Source organism: Delphinus delphis, chromosome 17, assembly GCF_949987515.2.
Source record: "Delphinus delphis chromosome 17, mDelDel1.2, whole genome shotgun sequence".
NCBI lineage: Eukaryota > Metazoa > Chordata > Mammalia > Artiodactyla > Delphinidae > Delphinus > Delphinus delphis.
The window spans coordinates 45167497-45191037 of NC_082699.1; the positions used below are offsets into that span (position 1 = coordinate 45167497).

The 23541-nt window shown below is 36.4% G+C and overlaps 1 protein-coding gene across 2 annotated transcripts in view; it reads right to left on the bottom strand.

Moving 5' to 3' along the window:
• YWHAZ (tyrosine 3-monooxygenase/tryptophan 5-monooxygenase activation protein zeta) overlaps nucleotides 1-23541 on the bottom strand; it is a 32338-nt gene that overhangs the window by 3478 nt on the left and 5319 nt on the right. For both annotated transcript variants that reach the window (XR_009516632.1, XM_059994997.1), the window contains exons 3-5: nucleotides 3712-3835; nucleotides 2748-2911; nucleotides 2572-2667 (exon numbers count right to left, since the gene is read on the bottom strand). Coding sequence is in view for 1 of the 2 variants with exons in the window: in XM_059994997.1 (XP_059850980.1) it covers nucleotides 2572-2667; nucleotides 2748-2911; nucleotides 3712-3835 (384 nt within the window). In the remaining variant the exon portion in view is untranslated. The remainder of the gene's footprint in view (nucleotides 1-2571; nucleotides 2668-2747; nucleotides 2912-3711; nucleotides 3836-23541) is intronic.

Below are 23541 nucleotides of genomic sequence, written 5' to 3' on the forward strand. Positions count from 1 at the left end.
TTCATGGATCCTGTTTTTTCCATATAAACATTAAAACTTTGATGAAGGATATTTATATTTCTCTTCCTAGGGTTATGTGTTAACAATACTGGTCAACCAGATCCAGACTCAGATACTAGATAGTTTTGACAAAATTTCTTTACTTGACAGATAAGCGATCCAATCAACCTATAACGATAACAGGCAATACGACAAGAGCTCAGAGAAGGCACATAGTAAATAGTGACAGAATCAGAATCAGAACCTTGGTTTTCTTCTTACTCAGCTGTTGTAATACGCTCTTCATGCTATACTGATACCAAGATTCAGCTAGAAGTATATATTTCAGATCAGACCTTCTCAAAAAGTGATAACACAACTCAGTAGTGACTAGGTCTCAAGTTCTACCCTTCAGAACTATCTCATCATTTCAAACCAGAAAAATTTGAAAAATTCTTAATATTAAAATTAGCTAACAAACTTAAGTGCTTCTTTCATTTGATATACATAAAAAGATTCATTCCTTAAGGAACTCTATACCTTATCCTCTTGACTGAAATAATCTCCAGAGTGTGTAGGGAGCCTCCAATTATACTTTCTAAAATAATTTTCAGTGTTTAATAATAAACAAGTACATAATGACATTCAAAAAACTGCTGAGAATATAACTGGTTCAGAAAATTGGCAATGGGCTAGATAAAATAAAGCTGAGAAAAGTTAAATGTATACAATGATGATGTACAGTCCCCAAAACAAATGCCCCAAAGCTAATAAAAACCAGTAGCACTAAACTATAATCTTCATTCCTAGCTCTTTATCTGGCACACAGAAGATACTTGCTACTTTTTTCACCCAAGCCTCAAAACTTCAAATTTAATATTCATGTGAAGGAGAAGAATGTGAAAACCTATGGGACCAAAGAGACATATCAACCAACTGCAATATATAGACTATTTGGATCCCAATGTAAATAAAAAACTGTTGGAAGAAAAAAAAAAAAAAGACAATACAAAGAAACACAAAAAGACAACTGGAAATTGAATGCTAGAAATTTAATATTATTAAGGTATTAACTATATATTTTTTCAGTGTGGTACTGGCATTGTGGTTTTTTTTTTTAGTCTGCAGTATACCAAGGACAATCATGACCTGCCACAGTAAGTCATTTTTTTTTTTTTTACTAAGAGACTAGGCAAAATAGATGTCCACTTGGACTCTGTAGAGTATCTGAAATTTTGTAACTAAAGTTATTAATGCCCTACCATAGCTACAAAAATAGAGAAGCAACTTTATGGTCACTGTTTTTAATGGAATTTAAATATGAAGAGAGGGCTTCCCTGGTGGCGCAGTGGTTAAGAATCCTCCTGCCAATGGAGGGGACACGGGTTCAATCCCTGGTCCGGGAACATCCCATATGCCTCGGAGCAACTAAGCCCGTGCACCACAACTACTGAGCCTGCGCTCTAGAGCCCGCGAGCCACAACTGCTGAGCCCACGTGCTGCAACTACTGAAACCCGAGTACCTAGAGCCCATGCTCCGCAACAAGAGAAGCCACCGCAATGAGAAACCTGCGCACCACAACTAAGAGTAGCCCGACTTGCTGCAACTAGAGAAAGCTCGCACGCAGCAACGAAGACCCAACGCAGCCAAAAATAAATAAATAAATAAGAGAACTTAAGGGACTTCCCTGGTGACGCAGTGGTTAAGACTCCATGCTCCCAATGCAGGGCACCCAGGTTCGATCCCTAGTCAAGGAACTAGATCCCACATGCATGCCACAACTAAGAGTTTGAGAGCCACAACTAAGGAGCCCGCCTGCTGCAACTAAGATCCAGAACAACCAAATAAATAAATAAAAATTATTAAAAAAAAAAGAGAACTTAAGTATGCTTTTGATACTAAAAGCAAAACTCTTCTGTGACTAAAATGGAAAGAAAAGAATCAACTATATTGAAATGAAAAATAAAACGGCTTATGTAATTGAAAGTTCAAAACCATGAATTACAAAGTCATTTTAAAAACCAGAATTTTAACAATGGGTATATGTAACTAATGAAAAGATACATTTTTAGTCCTTAGTCTAATATTTCAGTTTCTGTAAGATGGTTTTCTTCAGAGTTTTAAAAGCAGATAGGATCTTACATTAAAAAAAAAAGAATAAAAAAAGCGAATATAAAAATAAACTGAGTCACACGAATTTTTTGTTTCCAGTGCATATAAGTTATGTTTACACCATACTGTAGTCTATTAAGTATGCAACAGCATTATGTCTTTAAAAAAAACCAATGTACATACCTTGTTAAAAAAATACTTTATTGCTAAAAAATGCTAATCATCAACTGAGCCTTCAGCAGTTGAAATTTTTGCTGGTGTAGGGTTTGAAACACTGAAAATTACCAAAATGTGAACTCAAGAGACATAAAATGAGCAAACGCTTTTGAGAAAAACAGCACCCATAGACTTGCTCAACACAGGGTTGTAACAAACCTTCAATGTGTAAAACTCGTAGTATCTGCGAAGCACAATAAAACAGAGGTATGCCTATAATCTCTTCGCCATGTTAACTGCTCATGATGCTGGTATGTACTTACTGTCAAGTTGTCTCTCAGTAACTGCATTATTAGTGTGCTGTCTTTGTATGACTCTTCACTTAATGTATCAAGTTCAGCAATGGCTTCATCAAATGCCTGTGATAAAAAAAAATACGTTTCAATGCTCCAATAATAATGATTACTAAATTTCCACATAACAGGTAAAAAATACATACCGTTTTTGCAAGAGAGCAGGCTTTCTCAGGGGAGTTCAGAATCTCATAATAGAACACAGAGAAGTTAAGGGCCAGACCCAATCTGATAGGATGTGTTGGCTGCATTTCCTTTTTGCTGATTTCAAAAGCTTCTTGGTATGCCTGCTGTGATTGATCCACAATCCCTGGATAATAAAATGCACCAAAATGTATCGATAAAAGTTTGCACTTCACCTTCACCCCTCAAACCAAACCTTTACTATCCAATTATAAACTCTGAAATATTAAGCTGTAGCAACCTTAACTGATTAAGGCTCCTCAATTTAAAAGAAAAAAAAAAGAAAAGCTTCGTTTGGAAAACTACACTAGCCATTGATCAATGTCAAGACAAAATAACTCTAACCATCTCAGTATTATTTTTAATAATTAGTTTGTACTGCTCTACAGTTATACTATAACCACTATTAAAATTGTGAGGAAACATTCCTATACATAAAATTGGCTTGTTAACAAGCATACATTTCAGAATACCAATTATTCAGCAGTAGATATATAGTTGACCCTTGAACAACAAGGGGTTTAGGGATGACAACTCTTCATGCAGTCGAAAATCTGAGTATAATTTTGTAGGCGGCCCTTCATGTCCAACCTTGGATCATGTAGTACTGTAGTATTTACAGAAAAAATCTCTGTGTAAATGGACCTGTGCAGCTTAAATCTGTGTTCCTCAAGGGTCAACTGTTTAGTTGAAGGAAGGACGGGGGGAGGGAAGAAGGGGGGGGAGGGAAGAAGGAGGGGAGGGGAGGGGAGGGAAGGAAGAAAAGAGAGAGAGAGAGAGAGAGAGAGAGAGCGCAAAGTCCATTATTACTCTTCATTTAGTGCTCTGAACAATTAAAAAACAACAGAACAATTCTCTAACTCCAGAAGGGACTCCTTCCGTGCCGTGTCATTTTCTAGGCGCCCAGCGCAGGCTGAGGCAGCATACCTTTCTTGTCGTCACCAGCAGCAACCTCGGCCAAGTAGCGGTAGTAGTCTCCTTTCATTTTCAAGTAGAAGACTTTGCTCTCTGCTTGTGAAGCATTGGGGATCAAGAACTTTTCCAAAAGAGACTTGGGAAGAAAAGAAACAGTCATAATAAGACTAAAATATTTACAAAACTGAAAGAATCTGCATTTTTTAAGAGCATACTATAGCCTAAGTTATAAAACTTTAATACCCAGTCATTGCCAATAATACAATTTTTGAATGCTGTAGACTCGTAAATTTGTGGTTTAAGAGCAGAATGCTTTGGACAGTAATACTTAAAATTTGAAATTAGTGTTCAGCTTATTATTTAAGGATGATAATTTGAATATTGGCATCTCCCCCACAGTGCTATCAATTTACATGCTGATAAAGACTGCATGTTTCAATGAATGTGAAAGCATGATAGCTCATAATATTATATTTGTTATTATGCTTTATTATTATATTATTTAACAAAATGGCAAACTTTTCATTTTCAAGGTAGTCATGACACTAGAATGCAAAGAACATAAGAGATTAACTTTTTGGTACTCTGGAGGAATATATGACTTAAGCAGAAACCGATAGTATAATAGACACTACCAGAGTCCATGACAGAGGAAACAGAACAAAAGAACAAAACGTCATTTATAAGACTACAATTAAAGTAATACCTCACAACAGGTAAAAAGCTGTTCAAAGTTTTATTTTTCCTAACTAAATTAAGACACTGGTAGGAGTATGAGAATTAAAGATCTGAAGAGTAAACCTTTAGTTTCATTAAAGTGATTTTCAGCTAATAAGATACATATTTACCGATCACCCCAAACGGGTTAAACTTCATTCTACGTAATTCTGTTCAAAACTATAACAATCTAAGCTAAGTAAATCCTAACATGCTAATAATTATATTCTACAACGGATTTAAAGAAAAACTTGATTTCACTGTATTAGGGGGATAAGGCACAATAAACTAGTATTTTTTTTTAAGGGGGAGAAAGATAATTCCAGTAGTAGAATTAGGCAAAAAAAATTTTTTTAAACACTCCACTTCTTCCTACTAAATACACTCTAGGAATCAAGGTGAAAGTCAATTTTCAACTGGGCTTAGCCCCAAACAATTCTCAATTTTTACAAGGAAAAAGGGTATCTAATTCTTGGTTTCTATTCTTCTGGTAGTAACCCAGTAGTTTATATAGCACCTACTTATATGCCAAACAGGCTGAAAAATGCTTTTAAATAGTAACTCTAACTTTGTATGTCTACCTCATTATGTTCCAAATGGTGAGTGGGAGAGTAAGCTTTAACCCGGCTTCTCCCCCTTTCTGCAACTTAAGCAACAGATACTCAGATGAAGTGGGTAGTTCCAAGTTGGCAGTAGGAGCAGGTTGCAATGCATTACAGGAAAGGGTTGGAGATGAGAATTCAACCTGAAATAATGTTTCCTGTGATTATTAACTGATATTTGAAACCGTTGGCCTGAAATCAGAAGACCACTTTGGTTAGGATAACAAAATTCTTACTACACCACACCCAGACTTTCATATTCAAAGATCTCTCAGCTGCAAAAGTGTTTTGGAATTCATTCATTCATTGATTCATTTAAACTGTGAGGCAGCTTCTAGTGTGAAATCTCAACCAAACTAGAAATAAAGGAACCCTCTGGGCTTGGAAGACCACTGCTTCCTCCGAAGAAGGAATGCCTATAACCTAAGACTTGGCAAAATTCAAACTTCCCGTCATTTTGTCCTTTAAACACCATCATCCTCTTTGAGGCATGAACACTCTGTGAACACTATAGCTGCTCTTTGGGGATCTGCGGATCTGCCTAAACAGCAAAAGATAGTTCCATTTAGTATAGTAAGTGTTTTTTTTTAACTTAAGAAACAAATGACCAGGCTTTTTCAAGTTTTATATCTTAATACAAAATGCATTATTCATTCCACTATGGGAGACGGTATAGCATAATGGCTTTGGATTCAGAAGTCTAGGTTTAACCTGTGGCACTCCACACTTTGAAGGACAAATTCCACTTTTGACTGGCTAGGCTAAAAGTTAGACTATGAAGTCCAACTAAGGAAAAAGTGTATTGAGATTAACCAGAATTCACAAATCACTTCAAATTAAATAGCGGGAAAAATATATATAAATCTAAAGAAGGTTCCATGTACAATTCGATTGTGAACTGCTCTCTGGCTCATTTATATATATTTAAGATTGACAAAGAATATTTTCAAACGAAAGAAGTGACAACAAGTAAAAGCCTAACCATGAAATCAATTCTCTACCTAGGCATTTCTATTTCGTATTTTACTGCTTCAACATATTTTTTACATTCATTTATTCTTCAATACTTAAATGGACCGGGCTAGGCACTGAGAATAGTGAGCAAGACAGTCTCTAAGTCTGAGGATAAAATGTCTAGCAGGGAAGACAACAGAAACAGAATAACACTGCCTCATCATGTCCTTCACTTTTCAATGACTTTTATCTAACCCACTGTATATACGTAAAGATGAGGGCCACAAACATGTGCAGTTAGTTAAGGGTGAATCACTTAAAATGTAAAACTTTAAAGTATACGTCCGAAAACTTGCAGAAGTTATTTAGGCAAGGTGTCAATAAATGTCATAAGAAATTGTAACTCATCTTTTATGAGTAATAACTTCTATATCTCTAAAAACTGTTGTTTTACATTTGGGTAACCCACACTGAGAATTTTTAAATTAGCAATTAAGCACCTCTTCCCTCAAGCTGAACACTGAATTTAGCCATAACATCTGATTTAAACAATAACAACGGCAAAAACTACTTTAAAGCTATTAACCAGAACCTACAAGTAACAAGAAGGCAAGATACCAGTAGTCAGGCTGTTTATTGGCCTAATGATAGACTAAAAGGACGAAGGATCAACAGTGGCGAATGTTTCTGGTAAAATGCTGACTACAAGAAGTTGAAAAAGCAAACTCATCACATTGTACCCATTAAATGAATACGTGCAGTTCTTTGTATGTCAATCATACCTCAATAAAGCTGTTAAAAATAAAAGAAGTTGAGAAAGGGATGAGAAATTTTTTAAATAAAAGAGTTGAGAAAGGGATAAATGACGAACTTTTAAAATCTTCTGATGACATAAAGGTAAGAACCATTAAAATTTAAAAAACAAAAAGCAAGATAGACTGGATTAAAGATTAAATTTGGTTCAAAAAGCTAACTATGAAAGAACAGAATGTCCTCCACCAGTTCCCCTACCATCCCTGTTCATGTATGCCACTCCTCCTGTCAAGAGGTGGAATTCATTTCCTTTCTCCTGAGTCCGAGTTAACTTTGTTGTCTTGCTTTAACCAACAGAATGCGGTGAAAATGACTCCTGTTCCAGTTCTAGGCCTAATCCTTAAGAGGACTAGCAACTTCCCCTTTTGCCCTCTTGGAACCCTAAGCCAGCATTAAAAAAAAACAAAAAAAATCTATCCTTTTAAAAATTTTTTTAAGGTTTTTTTTCTTTCTTTTTTTCTTAAGTTAATTTATTTTATTTTTGCTGTGTTGGGTCTTCGTTTCTGTGCGAGGGCTTTCTCTAGTTGTGGCAAGTGGGGGCCACTCTTCATCGCGGTGCGCAGGCCTCTCTTGTTGCGGAGCACAGGCTCCAGACGCGCAGGCTCAGTAGTTGTAGCTCACGGGCCTAGTTGCTCCGCGCCATGTGGGATCCTCCCAGATCAGGGCTCAAACCCATGTCCCCTGCATTAGCAGGCAGATTCTCAACCACTGCACCACCACGGAAGCCAAAAAAAAAAAAAAAAAAAAATCTATCTTGCTGGAGAGAAAGGTCAAGTCAGCCCCAGTCATGAAACATGTTTAGTGAAGCCATTTGGATATTTAAGCCCCAGCTGAAAACAGCAATGAGCGACCACAGCCAACACCATGTGAAAAACTGTCCAAAAGAATCCAGACAAGCCACAGAGTTACAAAACAGAATAAATCACTGTTTTAGTTTTGATCGGTTTGTTATGCAGCAATAGACAACTGAGAAAAATAATAAAAACATCATTTTCAATAATAAACATGCCATTCTTGATACTTAATCACTTTACATGGATTAATTTGATCCTTCCATAACCTTACCTATGAGGTACAAACTACAATTATCGCCATCTCATAGAAGACAACAAATGGCGCCAAGCTCAAAAACCACAGCTAAGTTGTGACAGTACAACTCCAACCAGGCAATCTGACCTGTTCTACAACATTATTCTACGTTTTCTCTGCCTCAGCAGGATGATATGCCTACTAAGAAGGAGAATATGATTCCAAGATACCAATTAGAAATCAAAATGAAGGATGATGATTCAGTTCTACGCTGTGCTGAGGAAACCAAACCTAGAGTATATTGTTCCTTTAAAAATAGGGACTTCGCTGGCAGTCCAGTGGTTAAGACTCCAGGCTTCTACCACAGGGGGGGCATGGGTTCGATTCCTTGGCCAGGGAACTAAGATCCCACATGCTGCATGGCTCACCACCCCCCCATCCCCCGCCAAAAGTATCAAGTCAGGATTTGACAAACTGGAGAGTATCCAGGAAAGCAAGCAAGAGTGTTGATGAAAACTGGAAACAGTCATGAAAACTGAAAGAATATGACATGAATGGCTCCAGAAGACAAGACTAGTTAAATCTGGGCAGAGGCAGATTTCTGCTCAGTATGAGAAAGCTTACGAAACAAATTCGGAATAGGCCATCTCGTCAGATAGCAAGTTCTACTCTTCTTACAGAGATTTTCAGGAGAAATGAGAAAAATCACTATTTTTTAGAGGAGATTCACAAATAAGATGTGGTCTCATTCAACTCTAAGATATGGAAGATATAGAGTTCACTGAATTAAGTTAATTGTAACACTACAGAGGTGATTAAGTATGTTAATTTATCAAACTAACCAAAGAGAAATAAAAGTTCAATTTTCCGGATTTAAAAGCCAGAGGAGAAAGGCAAATGTAGGGAGAAGACCATGATGGAAATAAAAACAGGGGGAAAAAAGGAAGCAGCACTTATCAGAAAGCAGCAGTGACAAGAAAAACTGGAGAAGAGAAAATGAAGAGAGGAAAGAACTAATAGCTATTTTCAACATACAAAAACTTCAGAAAATACCCTGTGCTAAGTATACAACTTCCTATAGTTCATTCATGTTGTAGTAGTAAAGTGGAGGTGATGACAACTGTGGGACATTGTGAGAATCTAAATTTAAAAGGAGACATAGCATTAATATAAGGAAAGAAGCAAATGAGGTGTCACAATTTCTACTTATAAAATAATGGTTAGGCTGACTACTGATGAACCTTCCACTTGTAAAATTCTCCATATAACACTGACTTTCTAATCTAAATGTAATTTATAACAGAAAAGGATTTTCAGGTCAAACACAAACTTTAATAACATCTTACACTCAAGCACTTAACTGAGACTACAATGTTAATATTGAGCTGATCTCCATTTTAGCCAGTCAGAGAAAAAAATAACATGAAGGAGCATGTAGCCTGGAGTCAGTACCCACGGCCCGCATGTACATTCCATTGGTAAAAACAGTCACTCGCCTGCATTTAAGAGGGACACTGGGAAATTTGGTCTAGCTGTGTGCACAGGAATTAGAGGGGAGCCTCAGTTTTATTAAACAGATAGCAGTTTCTGTCACACAATTGATGGAAGCATTTTTTCTTAGTTACTGGTATTGATTATGAATTATTAATATGAAATTGAAAAGAACTAGTGAAAATGGAAAAATGGTATGAATATTTTGTAGAAAAAATTAAAAAGCTAAATCTTTTTATAATCACTACCTATATGATTTTTTAAAAATTTTCACATCAGCATTATATGCTAAATATGAACGTTAAAATGTTATCACACAACAGGGAGGGAGTAGTTACTTGTCTGAAGAGCAGTTGTACTGTATATAGTGTCAATACGGATCTTGCCGAATAGAATTTGTTTTAGAGATTCACAGTAGTTCCCCTCAAGCAGTTTAAAAAAATGTTTTTGATGACAGCTACTGTCCTTTAAAGATAACCATGGCCATTTAAAAATACCTAAAATTAATCTGCTGAATTAGAGTTAATGCATATTCTGACTTTATACAGTAGCCATCCCCATTTAACATTATGTGGGATTGAAAGCATGAAGCCCACATCTGAAATGTCTCTGTAAATGGTTTATAATCCAGAGCTAAATACATGCTATAGTTCTGGAGAGGGCGCTGAACCTTAATCTAATCAATGGATAAATTATGTGGAGCTTGAGATTTTAGAGTTAAAAGATTTTTTTTTCCTCTACAGCACCATGTACAATTAACCTCTTAGGTTGTAAGAACACTTAAGATATGGGGTCAAGTAATGATTTTTTCCCCCAAGCCAGTCAATTTACCCAGGGCAGAATATATTAACAATAGTTTCTAGCACGTGCTCGATCCAAAGATGGTCTACATAACATCAATGCTTTGACTCTGGAGTGGATTAACATTAAGGAACCACACAAACTGACAGGTTATCTAGTTCTGACTGCCCTTCTTGAGCTAGGCTCAACCTGCCCCCACTAGGAATTTCAATAAACATTCAATTCTAACTGTGGTCAAATATTTCTAATAAAAAGTTTGTAAACTGAAAATCCATCTCTATTCTCGTGATATACCTCTCTCACTGTCCTTTAATATGATTACAGCTGGAAATTAAGAAGAGTAAAATATCAAATCTGTAGGAACAATCAAGACTACAAACTATCTAAAACACCAAAACTGCAGCCTGAGCTGGTGGCAAGGCCCTAACCTCTGGGCATCCAAGCACTTCTTGGAGCAACAGATTGGTGTAATAGAAACAGTATAAACTAAAATCAGGAAGACCTTAAATCCCACTCTCATCAATTTTGAGATCTCAGGCAAGTTAATCTCTCAGAGTCTTAGTTTTCTCATCTATTAAAGAAATAAATTTAATTTTATAAAATGATTTTTTAAATAAAAAATATATTTACAAATGATTAAAATGAAAATCTACTTCAAAAGGCCGCTACGAGGTCTAAATGAGAATATAGTTTATATACACAGGAAAGCACCAATCACAGCTCCTACTCAGTTAGATGTAAATATAAGACATGGGGATCTTGACAACCAAAAAATCTGCTTTAGTGCACTTGTACTCTCAACTTTAGTACTTCAGTTCAGGTTCCGTAATCAAAAATTTGTGTATCTAATAAGAGCGGTGAAATAATGCACAAAAAACTTTCATTTAAAAACACAAGATTAAAGAGGGCGGGGACATGCTAAGCTCTGGGCTTTCCCACCTGGTTTTGTGGTGCCTCCTGAAGGTTCTGATGAAGGAATACACTGAAGTAATTACAGCAAAACAAAAACAAAAACAAACCTACAGGATTAAATTATATCAAAGTACATAAGATAAAGGAAACATTTTCTGTTAGTACTTGTTCTTCTTACAGCAGACTTGTAAAAGGCACAAGCTTACACTGCTTACTACCTATGTTCAAATCCCAGTTCACTGCTTACTAGCTATGTCAACTTGATGAAGTTCTGAAATTTCTCTGGGCCTCAGGTTTCTCATCTGTAAAAGAGACAGAAAATAGGTGTGACCTCATGAATCTCCCCCCAGCAGGACTCCCAGGGGTCCACAGATCACTCTAAGAACTGTTGACTGACTTAAAGTAATCTGTACCATTCACCTTTCAATATACCCAGCTCTAACACTATGTTCTCCCTCAAGTCAATTCTCAAAAATATTCAGTTTAGTCTACATTTTCTGTACCTCTCAGGTCTGAAGAGCTTTCAACTGAAGGAAAAACAAAAGGAAATATCCCAATTTCTGTCAATATCAACAATGGACTAGCTAAATAGATTGCTACACTCATCAAACACTATACCGACGTTAAAAAGAATGCGGTAAGTGCCAGTATGGAATGAAGCATAAGATATACAACAAAGTGTGTGGGTTCAACTTACAGAACAGTTTGTATATGATCCTACCTGTGTATATTCTTCAAGGACAGAACTGTTTGAGTGGGCACTGCAAGTTCCCAGAAGGATACAAAAAAGATTAGACATTACCTCTGAGGAAGTGGGATGACATCAGAAGAGTTTTGTTTTTTGAACTTTATATCCTATGCTCTGCAACATGTTATCCAGAGCAAGTGTAATTTAAAATAATTATGATTTTGCACCTTTGACTTTTCACATACGTATTCTTAATCTACTTATAGGCTCCTTAAAGACAAACGTTTTGCACATATTAGGCACTCAAACATCAAATCCCCAGGCCGAATTTGTAGACTAATTTGAACTGCTTCATTTAAATATAGCAGAGGAAACTTAGAACAATCTTAAAGGAGAAAAGCCTAACATCAAGACTATCAAAAGTTCATCATCTTACCAAACTTCTAAATATATACTTAAGATAAAATGTAGTAAAAATTGAGGTTGATATTGTAGGTTACATAATGAATATTTTGCTCAAAAAGGAACAATGTTCTGATTCTTTAAAGACCTAGAAATTGCTCAAAAATGACAGGTGTTTGGGTGCTGTACTAAGCACATATATTCAGAAACAGCAGCCAAAGGGCAGCCAAAGCATACCCTAATATGCTTTCAGGACCCTTGGATAAGCACCAGGTACTATGTAATGCCTCTGGAGGGGGCAACTAAGGGAGACAAACAACTACAAAGCTTCACCAGAGATAGGGTGGGAGGACAGTTCGAAGCAGCAAGGTAGAGTAAATTTCTTTGCAAGTCAGGACACCTAGATTTTGGTACTACAACTCTGCCACCAAGAGGAGTGATGGGAGTTTCAAGCAAAAATCATGGCACCTCCTCATTCGATTTTCTTGTGTTTCACAGTAGCATTCATTTCAAAACCTTCCTTCTAAATTTCACCCCAGGAAAGCTTCTCTAACGCACTGAACACGTCCCGCCCCCCACCATTCCTCACTTGTCCTTTCCTTTTTTTCTTAAATGGGAATCAGAAAATGTAGAGAGTAAGGGTCCTTAGACTAAACTTTAAAAAATTAACAAGAACTCATTGTAAACCATTTATATATTTATTTCAGCCCTAAAGAATGACCACCTGCCACTATGCAAATTAAATCACTGGGCTAGTGGCTGTGATTTAGCTTGTCAATTAGAATACATGAAGCCAAGTAATGAAAATGTATTTCAAAGGAAAATCACAAGTTATAGAGCTGGGATTTTTCCCCCTTTCAAAAGAGTAATCCATTCATTATAAAATTGCATAACCCATTTAAAAAGGACTTTGGCAAACTATACTTAGTTCTAACCTTTGATAAAGTAATCATACTTATGGGGCATCTATCTTAAAAAAAAAATTGATACTTTTGCACCACAGGGTGTTTTTAGAAGTCCTCCCTGCTGTTTAAATTAGAAAATATAATGTCCTACCTAAAGATAATGGTTTGGTAACAGAACAACATGTGTCTCCTAATATGATGCACCAAGGAGGGCACAATATCATTTCCAGGAGTTCTTCCCCAAAATGCACAATCTGAGTTTACTCATGAGGGATCACCAGACAAATCCAAACTGAGGGATATTCTACAAAACAACTGGCCAGTACTCTTGAAAAAAGTGGCAAAAGGCAAGGACTGAAAAACTGATCCAGATTAAAGAAGAGTAAGGAGACATGACAATGAAATGCAAACTGTGATCCTGGATTGAATTCTGGACCAGAATTAGGCAATTATAGTGGTATAATTTGTAACTGCTATAGGTTATATAATAGTTTATTTTATCCATTATTTTATTAATTTATTGATTTTGATCATTATACTGTAGTTACACATGTTAACATTTGGGGAATCAGGTAAAGGATATACGGGAAAATTTGAACTTATTTCAAAATAAAAAGTTAAAAAATAAATGGTTAGAAAGGCAGTTTAATTACCATATGTAGAAGAGGCTATTTTCACTTTTGGTTACTTAATACTACACTTATATAAAAGTAAGTTTTAAAGAAAAACGTTCTTAATAGTGACTATTTCTAGGGGACTTCCCTGGTGGGGCAGTGGTTAAGAACCCGCCTGCCAGTGCAGGGGACATGGGTTCAAGCACTGGTCCGGGAAGATCCCCACATGTGGCAGAGCAACTAAGCCCTGTAACTACTGAGCCTGCGCTCTAGAGCCTACTGAGCCACAACTACTGAGCCTGCATGCCTAGAGTCCGTCCTCCACAACAAGAGAAGCCACCGCAATAAGAAGCCCGTGCACCACAACGAAGAGTAGCCCCCGCTCGCCGTAACTAGACAAAGCCCGTCAACAACGAAGATGCAGTGCAGCCAAAAATAAATAAATAATTTTTTTAAAGTGATTAAAAAAAAATGACTATTTCTGGAAGACAACATTATCAGTGAGTTCTGTTCTCCACTCTCATACCCTTTATGTGCTCATCTATGTTTTTCAAATTTCCTTATTGGCCTGGTACAACTTGTATTTAGGAGAAAAAAATGTCACAAAAATAAGTGATGTGTTTGCAAATTAAAATGAGGGGTGGAGAGGAGGTTCCCACTTTGTCTTGGAGAGTATTCCAACAATTGGTTATACTGTTAAATTCAATTTCCATTAATTAATATACATTAAAAAGTCACTAAGCAAACAGTAAATAGTCCCAGAATAATAAAGCAAAAGAATCAACCTCTAATGAGACATTTACGGACTGCAATTTGAAAACATAGCTGGGCAAGTGTCTCCTTTGACTTGATTTCACCAGATGTGTGCACAGGGAAGACCAAGCCTCTACAACCCATTGCTCTGTTTTAGACTGTACTATCATGGCCCTCTTCCCTGAACACAAAGGAAAAGAGGCCAGGATATAGATAGTGCGCTTTCATACCAATCAGGCACAAAAAATGCCGATGGCTAAAAGGGAAAAGGTGCCAAGAACTTGAGGCACAAGGCCCTCAAGTGTGATTCTTGCTATTTTCATTTTAAGTACAGAACCCTAAAATATAGTCTAAAACTAAAGCCATCACTTAAACAAAGTGGTAATTTTTCCAGTTATAAGATGGGATTTAACCTTCTCTAAAAAACACTTCTAACTTCTCTAATGTCCAACTCATTAAACAATTCAAATACATGAAATTCCAATGCAACAAAAATTGGGCACTCCTCGTAAATTAAATGCAACAGGATCTCTCCTAGATTAACAAACAAGCATACAGGTCATACAACTGGACAAAGTCTTATTTTGCTTCAGCTTCTTGATCTGTGAAAATGAAAAAGCTAGGGTAGATGCTCCTTCAAGCCCCAAATCCAATGATTCTATAAAATTCACCTCCCAATTTATTATTCAATTAAATAACTCAAAAGCCCCACAAATGTCATTTTAAATAATATCCCCAATATGAAGTTTAATTCAAATTCTATAGCACAACGGAGAAGTTCACAATTCTGGTCCTGCACAATTCCCTTGTGCACAGAGAATTTTCCCAGAACTTTCACTTTATTCTGTAGAGCCCCTGAGACTTTTATCATTCCTAAAGTCTCAAAATTCTAAAAGGCAAGCAGCTATTTTCATTGCAACGAAGGCCCATCAATTTAGAAATTATTCTCTTACTCCCTCTTGTGGCTGCATTGCTTTCCTTTCTTTCAATTGCAACTCCACCAGTTGCTCCACCAAAACTGCTAATGAATTAGATGGTGTCAAGAACTAATTTGGTACGTATTTGAAGACTTTCTGTGTAATGTTGGCACACAGTAAAATTTTAGGTATTCTATAAATGATAAAGTCATATAGATATGAAGGGACAGAGCTTCTTAACTTCAAGGATGGAACCATAGAGGACTCTGACCAGTCACTTAACTGAATGCATTTTCCACTAATAAGAAATAGATGGCAAATCTGCACCATCTAACTTTTAAAATAGCAACAAGGAATTTGATAAAGCCAAGATATATTATTCTATGGTGTTTAAGGAATGTTGAAACCAGCCTAAAATTTCATTTTAATTCCTGTTAAAAAGCCAGAGTAGTTTGGCTCCCTGATTCTTACCAAAAACGAAACAAAAGACAACCACATAAAAACTCAATGCTGATAGAAAGCCTGGTGTGTTCTAAAATGTTTTTTTTTTTAAATTAGTATTTTAGTCATATTCGAAATGTACCTCCTAAAGATGAAAAGATGGTGAAAAGTACCAAAAAGAAATTATTGAGCATTGAGTGATAACTGCTAAAACTGTCTGACACTAGGGTCCCCTTCCCCAGAGCCTTTCTCAGAGCTAGCATTAACGTTGACCTACTTGGGTTGAAGTTTCTCACCAATCAAGGCCCCATTTCCCAATATTTCCATCACAAAGCACTTTTTGTTTTAAAAACCTCATTTTTTATAGTGTTTTTTAAAACTTGCACATGCACATTGTGTGTTGTGTATAATTCCTTAGTGGGACCAGATTATCAGCCACTTTTAAAAAAGAAGGTTGAAGACCAGCTCTTCTGAATTTGACCAACACACAGTACTTTCCCCTCTAGGCTGTTGAGATTCTTTTTATGAGCAGAGGCTTTTTATATTTATTATGTTTTTCTTTATGCACAGGGCTTATAAAGTAGCAAGTAATCAATAAATATTAAATTTAAAGTTTAAGCAGTTTATTAAAATTCTCTTAAATTTAATCCAAAATTAATAAATCAAGCCACAATGAAGTGATATCAAAGAAGCACAAAAGAAGGTAAGCAGTATATTTGCTATCTACTATTACCACGGGGATGTATTAACTCTATATAAAATATCCTAGAGGTAGATGCTATTATTATTTCCATTTTGCAGATGTGGAAATAAGAGTCACAGAGATGTAATACCTGCCCAGAGTCATAAAATGAATTTTAAAAATTCAAACACCAAAAATCTGCATAGTCTGTGCTAGGTTGTATCACCCCTTTAAAGTAAAGCAGCACACATTATAGTTTATTTTTTAGAAATATTCATAAGATTATTCTTCAAGTCTTATCCCTATGACCCAATTAAATTTAAGTCTGATGATAATCCTCTCTTATCAGATGGAAACTATCAAATGGTAAACTGAAGGGAAAAGTCATTACTGTTAACAAAGTGTTATGATCCATTTGATGTCATTTCCAAACATCTTCTAAACACCGTAGTAAAATACTCATCAAATTACTGACTTGAGAATTTGCTTGTTCTAAGAATACTACTGCCTACCTATACACTGTCCTCAACTGTCAATTTCCCAGAATCACATTTTAAAGGTAATGTGTTTTGAGTAGGATTTTCATCACGTTTCCCTTGGTTGAATGTGGTCCAAGTATTCCTTTGAAATTCTGGGCAATGGTGTTTAATGTATGTTGTTTTAAGGGGCAAAAATAATTATGAGTTGACAATTCATGAGTCTTGGATCAACAAGAGAAGTAGGTCTATCTCAGAAAAGCATTTGTATTTAATCACTTAGATGAGAAACATTCAACTCACCACTGGGTTCCCTGGTAATACCGCTAATTTAAAAAAACTCGTAGATCCTGGAATTTGTTTGCGAGATGGAAGTTAACCTCCACTAAAACATTTCTAACTTCTCTAATGATGTCCAACTCATTAAGCAATTCAAATAAATGAAATTCCAATACTACAAAAACTGCACCTTTTCTAGGTCTTAAAAGAATGAACATGCATACAAGTCAACCAATTGGACAAATCTTAGTTTGACTTACTTAACTCTATAGATTAACATTTGACTGACTGTCATTACATTCTTACTTTGCCATCCTACCTGTAGTTAATACCATCGTAACCGTATTTTTATTTGGGGGAGAAGGGAAGAAAACTCACAAATTCTGTTGAAAGAAAGAAAAAGCTTATATGCTGAAACCTTTTAGTTATCTATTCCAATACAAACAAACATGAATGTGCCATACAACAGGACCATACTGGTAGAAGTCAGATATATTCAACCATGCTTTGTTGCCCCCAAGATCCACACTATAGCAAACTAACGTCACCAGAAAAACATTAGTGAAATCTGCCAAGATATAAGACTATTTAATACTACATCACTACTTATGTCACATTATACCTTGCCAGAAAATGCAAAATTATATCAGTGACAAACGACAACTGCTACTGCATAGCAATTTTTACAGATACAAGTTTTCATCATTATAGGGAAATGCTCACTAGAGAATAAAGGAGAATGACGTGTTGCAAAGAAATGTACTTAGTACAATGGGAACTGATAAGAATGTGGTGGCTAAGCATGCCATTTCTCCCAAGCCAAATTCAAATTTGTGCCACCTAAATATTAAGCGTATCATTCCTTCAGCATACTTTACATATTAAATACCACAAACGTCAATGGTCCTGTTTTTAAGGGGAATAAAGAAATAGAGCCAATCTTCTTAAGTTCAAAAACAACATGGATATCAAAATTAAAATAAGTTACAGGGCTTCCCTGGTGGCACAGTGGTTGAGAGTCCGCCTGCCGATGCAGGGGACACGGGTTCGTGCCCCGGTCCGGGAAGATCCCACATGCTACGGAGCAGCTGGGCCCGTGAGCGCAAAATAAATAAATAAATAAGTTACAAATCAGAGTAATGAAACCCTCAGGAAACCCTCGGGCCATAAAGATGGGAATCAGCAATGGCTTGTGTCAGGGAAAGTAAGACCAAACTAGAGCTGAAGGCGTTATAGAGGGTATTCTGGCAAAGATGGAGCAAATGAACAGAAGGAAAGCACTGTTTTATAAAACGGTAAGAAGAGTAAGAGCTGTCTGTATATAGCATAGAACCAGGAAAAGAACAGTAAAGATAGCAAGTCCGAGTGAATGACCACCACTAGCTGTAAAAGGTTTACAATTTAGCTTCTGTCCATTAAAATTAGGTCAAGTTTACCCTTCCTCACACCATCACTTTCTTGCCAATATGCTTCTGAGTGGGAGAGTAAGGGGCAGAACTACTACTAACTAGTACAATGGCAATGGCAAATAATCCTGAGTACTACCCACGGGAGTGCATCATACAAATGAGTATCAACAATGTAAACGGTTGAGAACCTATGATGTAGGCAACACAGCAATAACTTGCAATCAGAAAATGAAGTCAAAGTTGAGTCCAAGATGTCATTTTGATTAAGTCTAGAAAATGTGCTAAAAATTAAGAGGCTAGAAAGGACAGGTAGTTTCAAAAGGAAGATGAACTCTTGCTTGTAGCACGCTGAAATTGACAGCAATTCTAAATCCTCTAAAGAGCAGTGTTTATTCTCAATGTAAAACCATAATAAAGAAAAGAGCTATGGAAACCAGGATGAAATCACAAGAGGAATATCTCAGGAATTCTAGAAAAAAAATTCTAATGCTTATTAGAATTGCAATGGACTACATTAATTTTTAACTTAGCTGACATCAGAACACCCATAATTTTGACTTTTAAAAAATTTCTCATACACACAAATGTTCTTCAATATAAATGTGTCAAAGATCACCTATTTTGGAATAAAAAACTTGTGGTCAAATTAATCTAAATGGTCCAATAACATTTAATATTATAAATGAAGAACTATTTCACATACTGGGCTCCCTCTACGTGGTAGAACCAGTCATCAGATATGAAAATAGGTAATATATTCATGGGGGGAAAAAAAAACCCTGTCTTTCACAGGTTAAAGCCCCAATTCCAAAAAAAAACCCCAAGGTTAATATATGAATGTGATAAACTATGATGGAGGGCACTGAGAATCTATTTCTGACATTAGTAAAAGGAGAAAGTTAGTCCAAAGAACAGAACTGGATGATCAGAAATCCAAAAAAATGGTCAAATCAAAAGCTCTGATTTTCTTTATAAGAGCAGAATTATTTTTGCATGTCTATCAACACACCTTGTTGTTGGCAAAATCTGGTGTCACTTCCTTTGCCTGTTTCATACGGCCATTAAGTCCCACATTCCTTAATTTATAACATAGTAGACCCTTCATGATCTAACCAGTACCCCTCTCTCCCCTAATCTCTTGCAAAATTATTGGAAAAGGCTTTTAAATAAAGCAATGTTCCCACCTACTGTTCTGATAGAATGAACCATCACTTAATTTGCTGGATTAACCAAATCCTACTTACCTAATAGACTGGCTTTACATTAGGCCTTTCATTCCTAAGTAAACATCAATCATGCCCATGACTTTGGGCTAAATACTTCAGATAAGTTTTTCGGCTACTCTCTGGAACTCCCTTCAGCTTCTATCAGCAGTTATAGCCTTATTAAGAGTCCCATATTTGTTTCCCGAACTATGCCATTATACTTGGCTATAATTACTTAAAATGGTATGTTACTTAAGTGTTATGAAATATAAGTATGAAAAGAAGTGTTCCTATGAAAACTAAGCTGAATGCGCGAAACGACTAGTTTTTAAAGGAGAGTCACACACACACGCACACCACTTGGGTTATTCAAACTAAAAGATTAGAAAAATATTTCTAGGATTATGAACTGATTATTCTTCTAGCTTTCAAGTTCTCACTCTGCTATGCAAACTCAAACAGCATTTTGTAAAGGATGCATCTATTTTAGGGGTGTCTAGTAAATTATTTCCAAACTGTGGATCTATGCATATTCAAAGAAAAGGTCTTAGCTCCACATTAGCAATGGGCAAATGAACATACACATCTGTTTTAATTGAAAATAAATGTTTAGACCAAGTATGAACACATACTTGAACCACTTTCCAATTAAACAACTAACTTGGGTCTTCCTACTGTACCACTATTGAGGTGTTACCAGTAAGATTTCTTTACTGATAAAGTTGGGTTTTTAGAAGAAAAAATGAAAATCAGAATTATTCTCCATACGCTATTACAACTCTAAGGTAGCTTTATTTTCCCTCCTTTCTAATTCAAAAGCCTCTGCTAGGGCTGAATACAATTTCTTCCTCTTTCTTGGGCAGATTAGATGCATAAGTGTGCATGTTCCTCCTCAACTTTAAGATTTTACTCAGGTTTTTTTTTTTCCCCCGGTACGCAGGCCTCTCACTGTTGTGGCCTCTCCCGTTGCGGAGCACAGGCTCCGGACGCGCAGGCTCAGCGGCCATGGCTCACGGGCCCAGCCGCTCCACGGCATGTGGGATCTTCCCAGACCGGGGCACGAACCCGCGTCCCCTGCATCGGCAGGCGGACTCCCAACCACTGCGCCACCAGGGAAGCCCATTACTCAGGTTTTTTGCTTTAAGTCCAATTTTGAATCCTTTCATCTTTTCCTCTTAGTTCACTTTTAACTATCTTCACAGCTCATCTAATCACTAAACATCTCCAGGTCATCTATATCTCCTCTTAGAACAGGCAGGAAAGACTTCATTCTTATCTAAGTATTGCTATGCCAAAAAAGGACAGGTAACCTGTTGCTCTTGATCAAGCTGTTATTCTTCCCCTTCCCACCAAAGGGCTAACATCTACCTCTCCTTTCTTTGTTCCTTTATTTTCTTTCATTTACACTTCACACACCTCAGACTTCCCAAATATACAAAATACCTCACCAGGGTCAATGTTTAATGGTTATCATGAAAACTCTTTTAAAAAGACTACTGAATTTTATTCCCAAAAAGACTATCAAATGTACTCCTTCCTGGAAGGGACTGTTGCTATCTGCTATGTCACATAAGGTCTTTGTACTCTGAAACATACCAAAAACAGTTATTGACAAAAACATGTAAATATATATAGTAGTGAAAATGAATATAACACTGCAGAAGTCTTCTGAGAAGCCCTTATTCCAATAAGTGAACTGCCTAGTGATTTTCAACTTAAAACTCTATATAGCAGTTTTTAAAGCCTAAGACACATATTAACACATTATTGACCAGGGGATTTCTGCAGAAACTAACGCCTGTGGCCAAAATCTGTCTCTGGTCAAAAATGTGTTAACATATTCAGACTAGGAAGGACCCCAAAGCTGCCTGGTTTCCTAGCTTGCTCCTGCTTAATGGCATTTCCATGAGCTAGAGATAAAACCCAGTGCCCAGCAACCACACCTTGAAAACCACACCTTAAAAATGTAGAGAAGCATAATAAAATGGAACGCAGTCAAGTTAACTGAATCACACAACTACTGTTGCCAACTGTTACAAATGGCAGACTCATGATTTTACTGATTTGTGAAAGGAAGCCATTCTTTACCTTATACCAGTGGCTTTCAATTTTTAAATGAAACCTTTGAAAATTTGCTGGCCAGTACGGGCCCTCTGCCCTAGAAAAATACACAATTTTTAAGGCTTCTTGGATCTTTTAATTCCAATTCTTGGACTCCTGAGTTACGAGACCTCTATATTATTAGAGGCAGGTTTGTACTATTGTCACTGCTTTAAACAGAAGCCCAAAACTGAGATAAATTGGGGCACTAAGAGTACCTGATTTTCTTTCTCCACAACAACCCTATGGGGTAGATATTATTCCCATTTAATTGAGCTCAGTTTTCTCTGAGGGATGGAAGATTTCTTTAGGCCACTCGGCTATTCAATGGTAAAAAGTTGGTTTGACTCAAAACCTGGAGCTCTTTTTACAACACTACATTCTTCTTTGAGTTTGAATTAGGTTCAATCTAGTATGCATATCCTCATTTCATTTTCCATTTCATCATGTTCAGATAAAGTACCCAATTTTTTGGCTTCTTTTGAGTTTAGACAGAAGAGGTGTTGATCCCCTCCCCCACGAACACGAGAGCTTTTGGTCTAAGATCTGGTAGAAAAGGCAGACTACATTAGTTCACAATTTAACGACACAAGGAAGAAAACTGCAATTTTTTTGGCATAAAGAGAAGTCCATGCTGTGAAGAATAAAGCCAGTGACCATTTTCCACAGTAATGCTCTAAAACTTTTGTCCAAAGTAACATGTTCCCTGCTCTTTCTCTGCTTAAGTAAATGATATAAATTAAGCAAACTGCTCTTTCTCTGCTTAAGTAAATGATATAAATTAAGCAAACACCTGATAAAGTGCCCATAACCAGAATGGCGGTAACCTAATAATGGACTAAAGAGCTCTTCAGAAGAACTTTGAACCGTGGAGGTTAGTTCCCCCTAGTAGGAAGAAAGAGAATATTTTCTTAGCCAGTATGATACAGGTACTCAATAGAACAATGAAGTCTGGTTCATCACTGATGCCACCAGCCAATAATGTTAATTCTGAAAAGGAATTACCTGCTTGTTTTCCTCAAATTAAAAGTCAAAGTTCAGAAAAAAACTAGAGTAATAAAAATTATAACTGGTTATATTTTTATAAGTAAGATATTGAGATATAATTAAGCACACTTTCATTAATCATCAAGTAAATCAGTTCAAACAATTATTTTCTCTAGGAGAAATAACAGTTCTGCTATATTTTACTCTTCCATTTTACTAAAAAGGGGAAAAGGAATTTTATGCAAGATGTTTCCAGAGTCAACATGACCTGCCTGAAAAAAAGATGACAGGGAAAGAAAGAAGCCTGCCTGTAACGAATCACAGTATCTGTAAATATCGAATTTTCCCAAGTTGAAACAGAAAAGGCCTTGGAAAATTAGCAGTGCTGCTGACCTAGTTCTATTATCCTCTTTTCCAAAAGAAGGCTTTTTGCTCATTTACTTAACAAATACTTGAGTATCTACTATATGTTAAGAGGCATGAGCCATGCAAAGATCACTACTGGAGCTTTACTTTAGAAAAGACTAAGGCTGGAAGCAAAAGCTTGTTTAGGATTCTGAGTCTTCTGTATAATAAAGGAATTAAACTTTCATTTATCTATACTTTCGAAGTGGAAATTTCGTTTAGACTCGGTAAGAAGCCAGTGCTATTCTGAAGGAGAACAT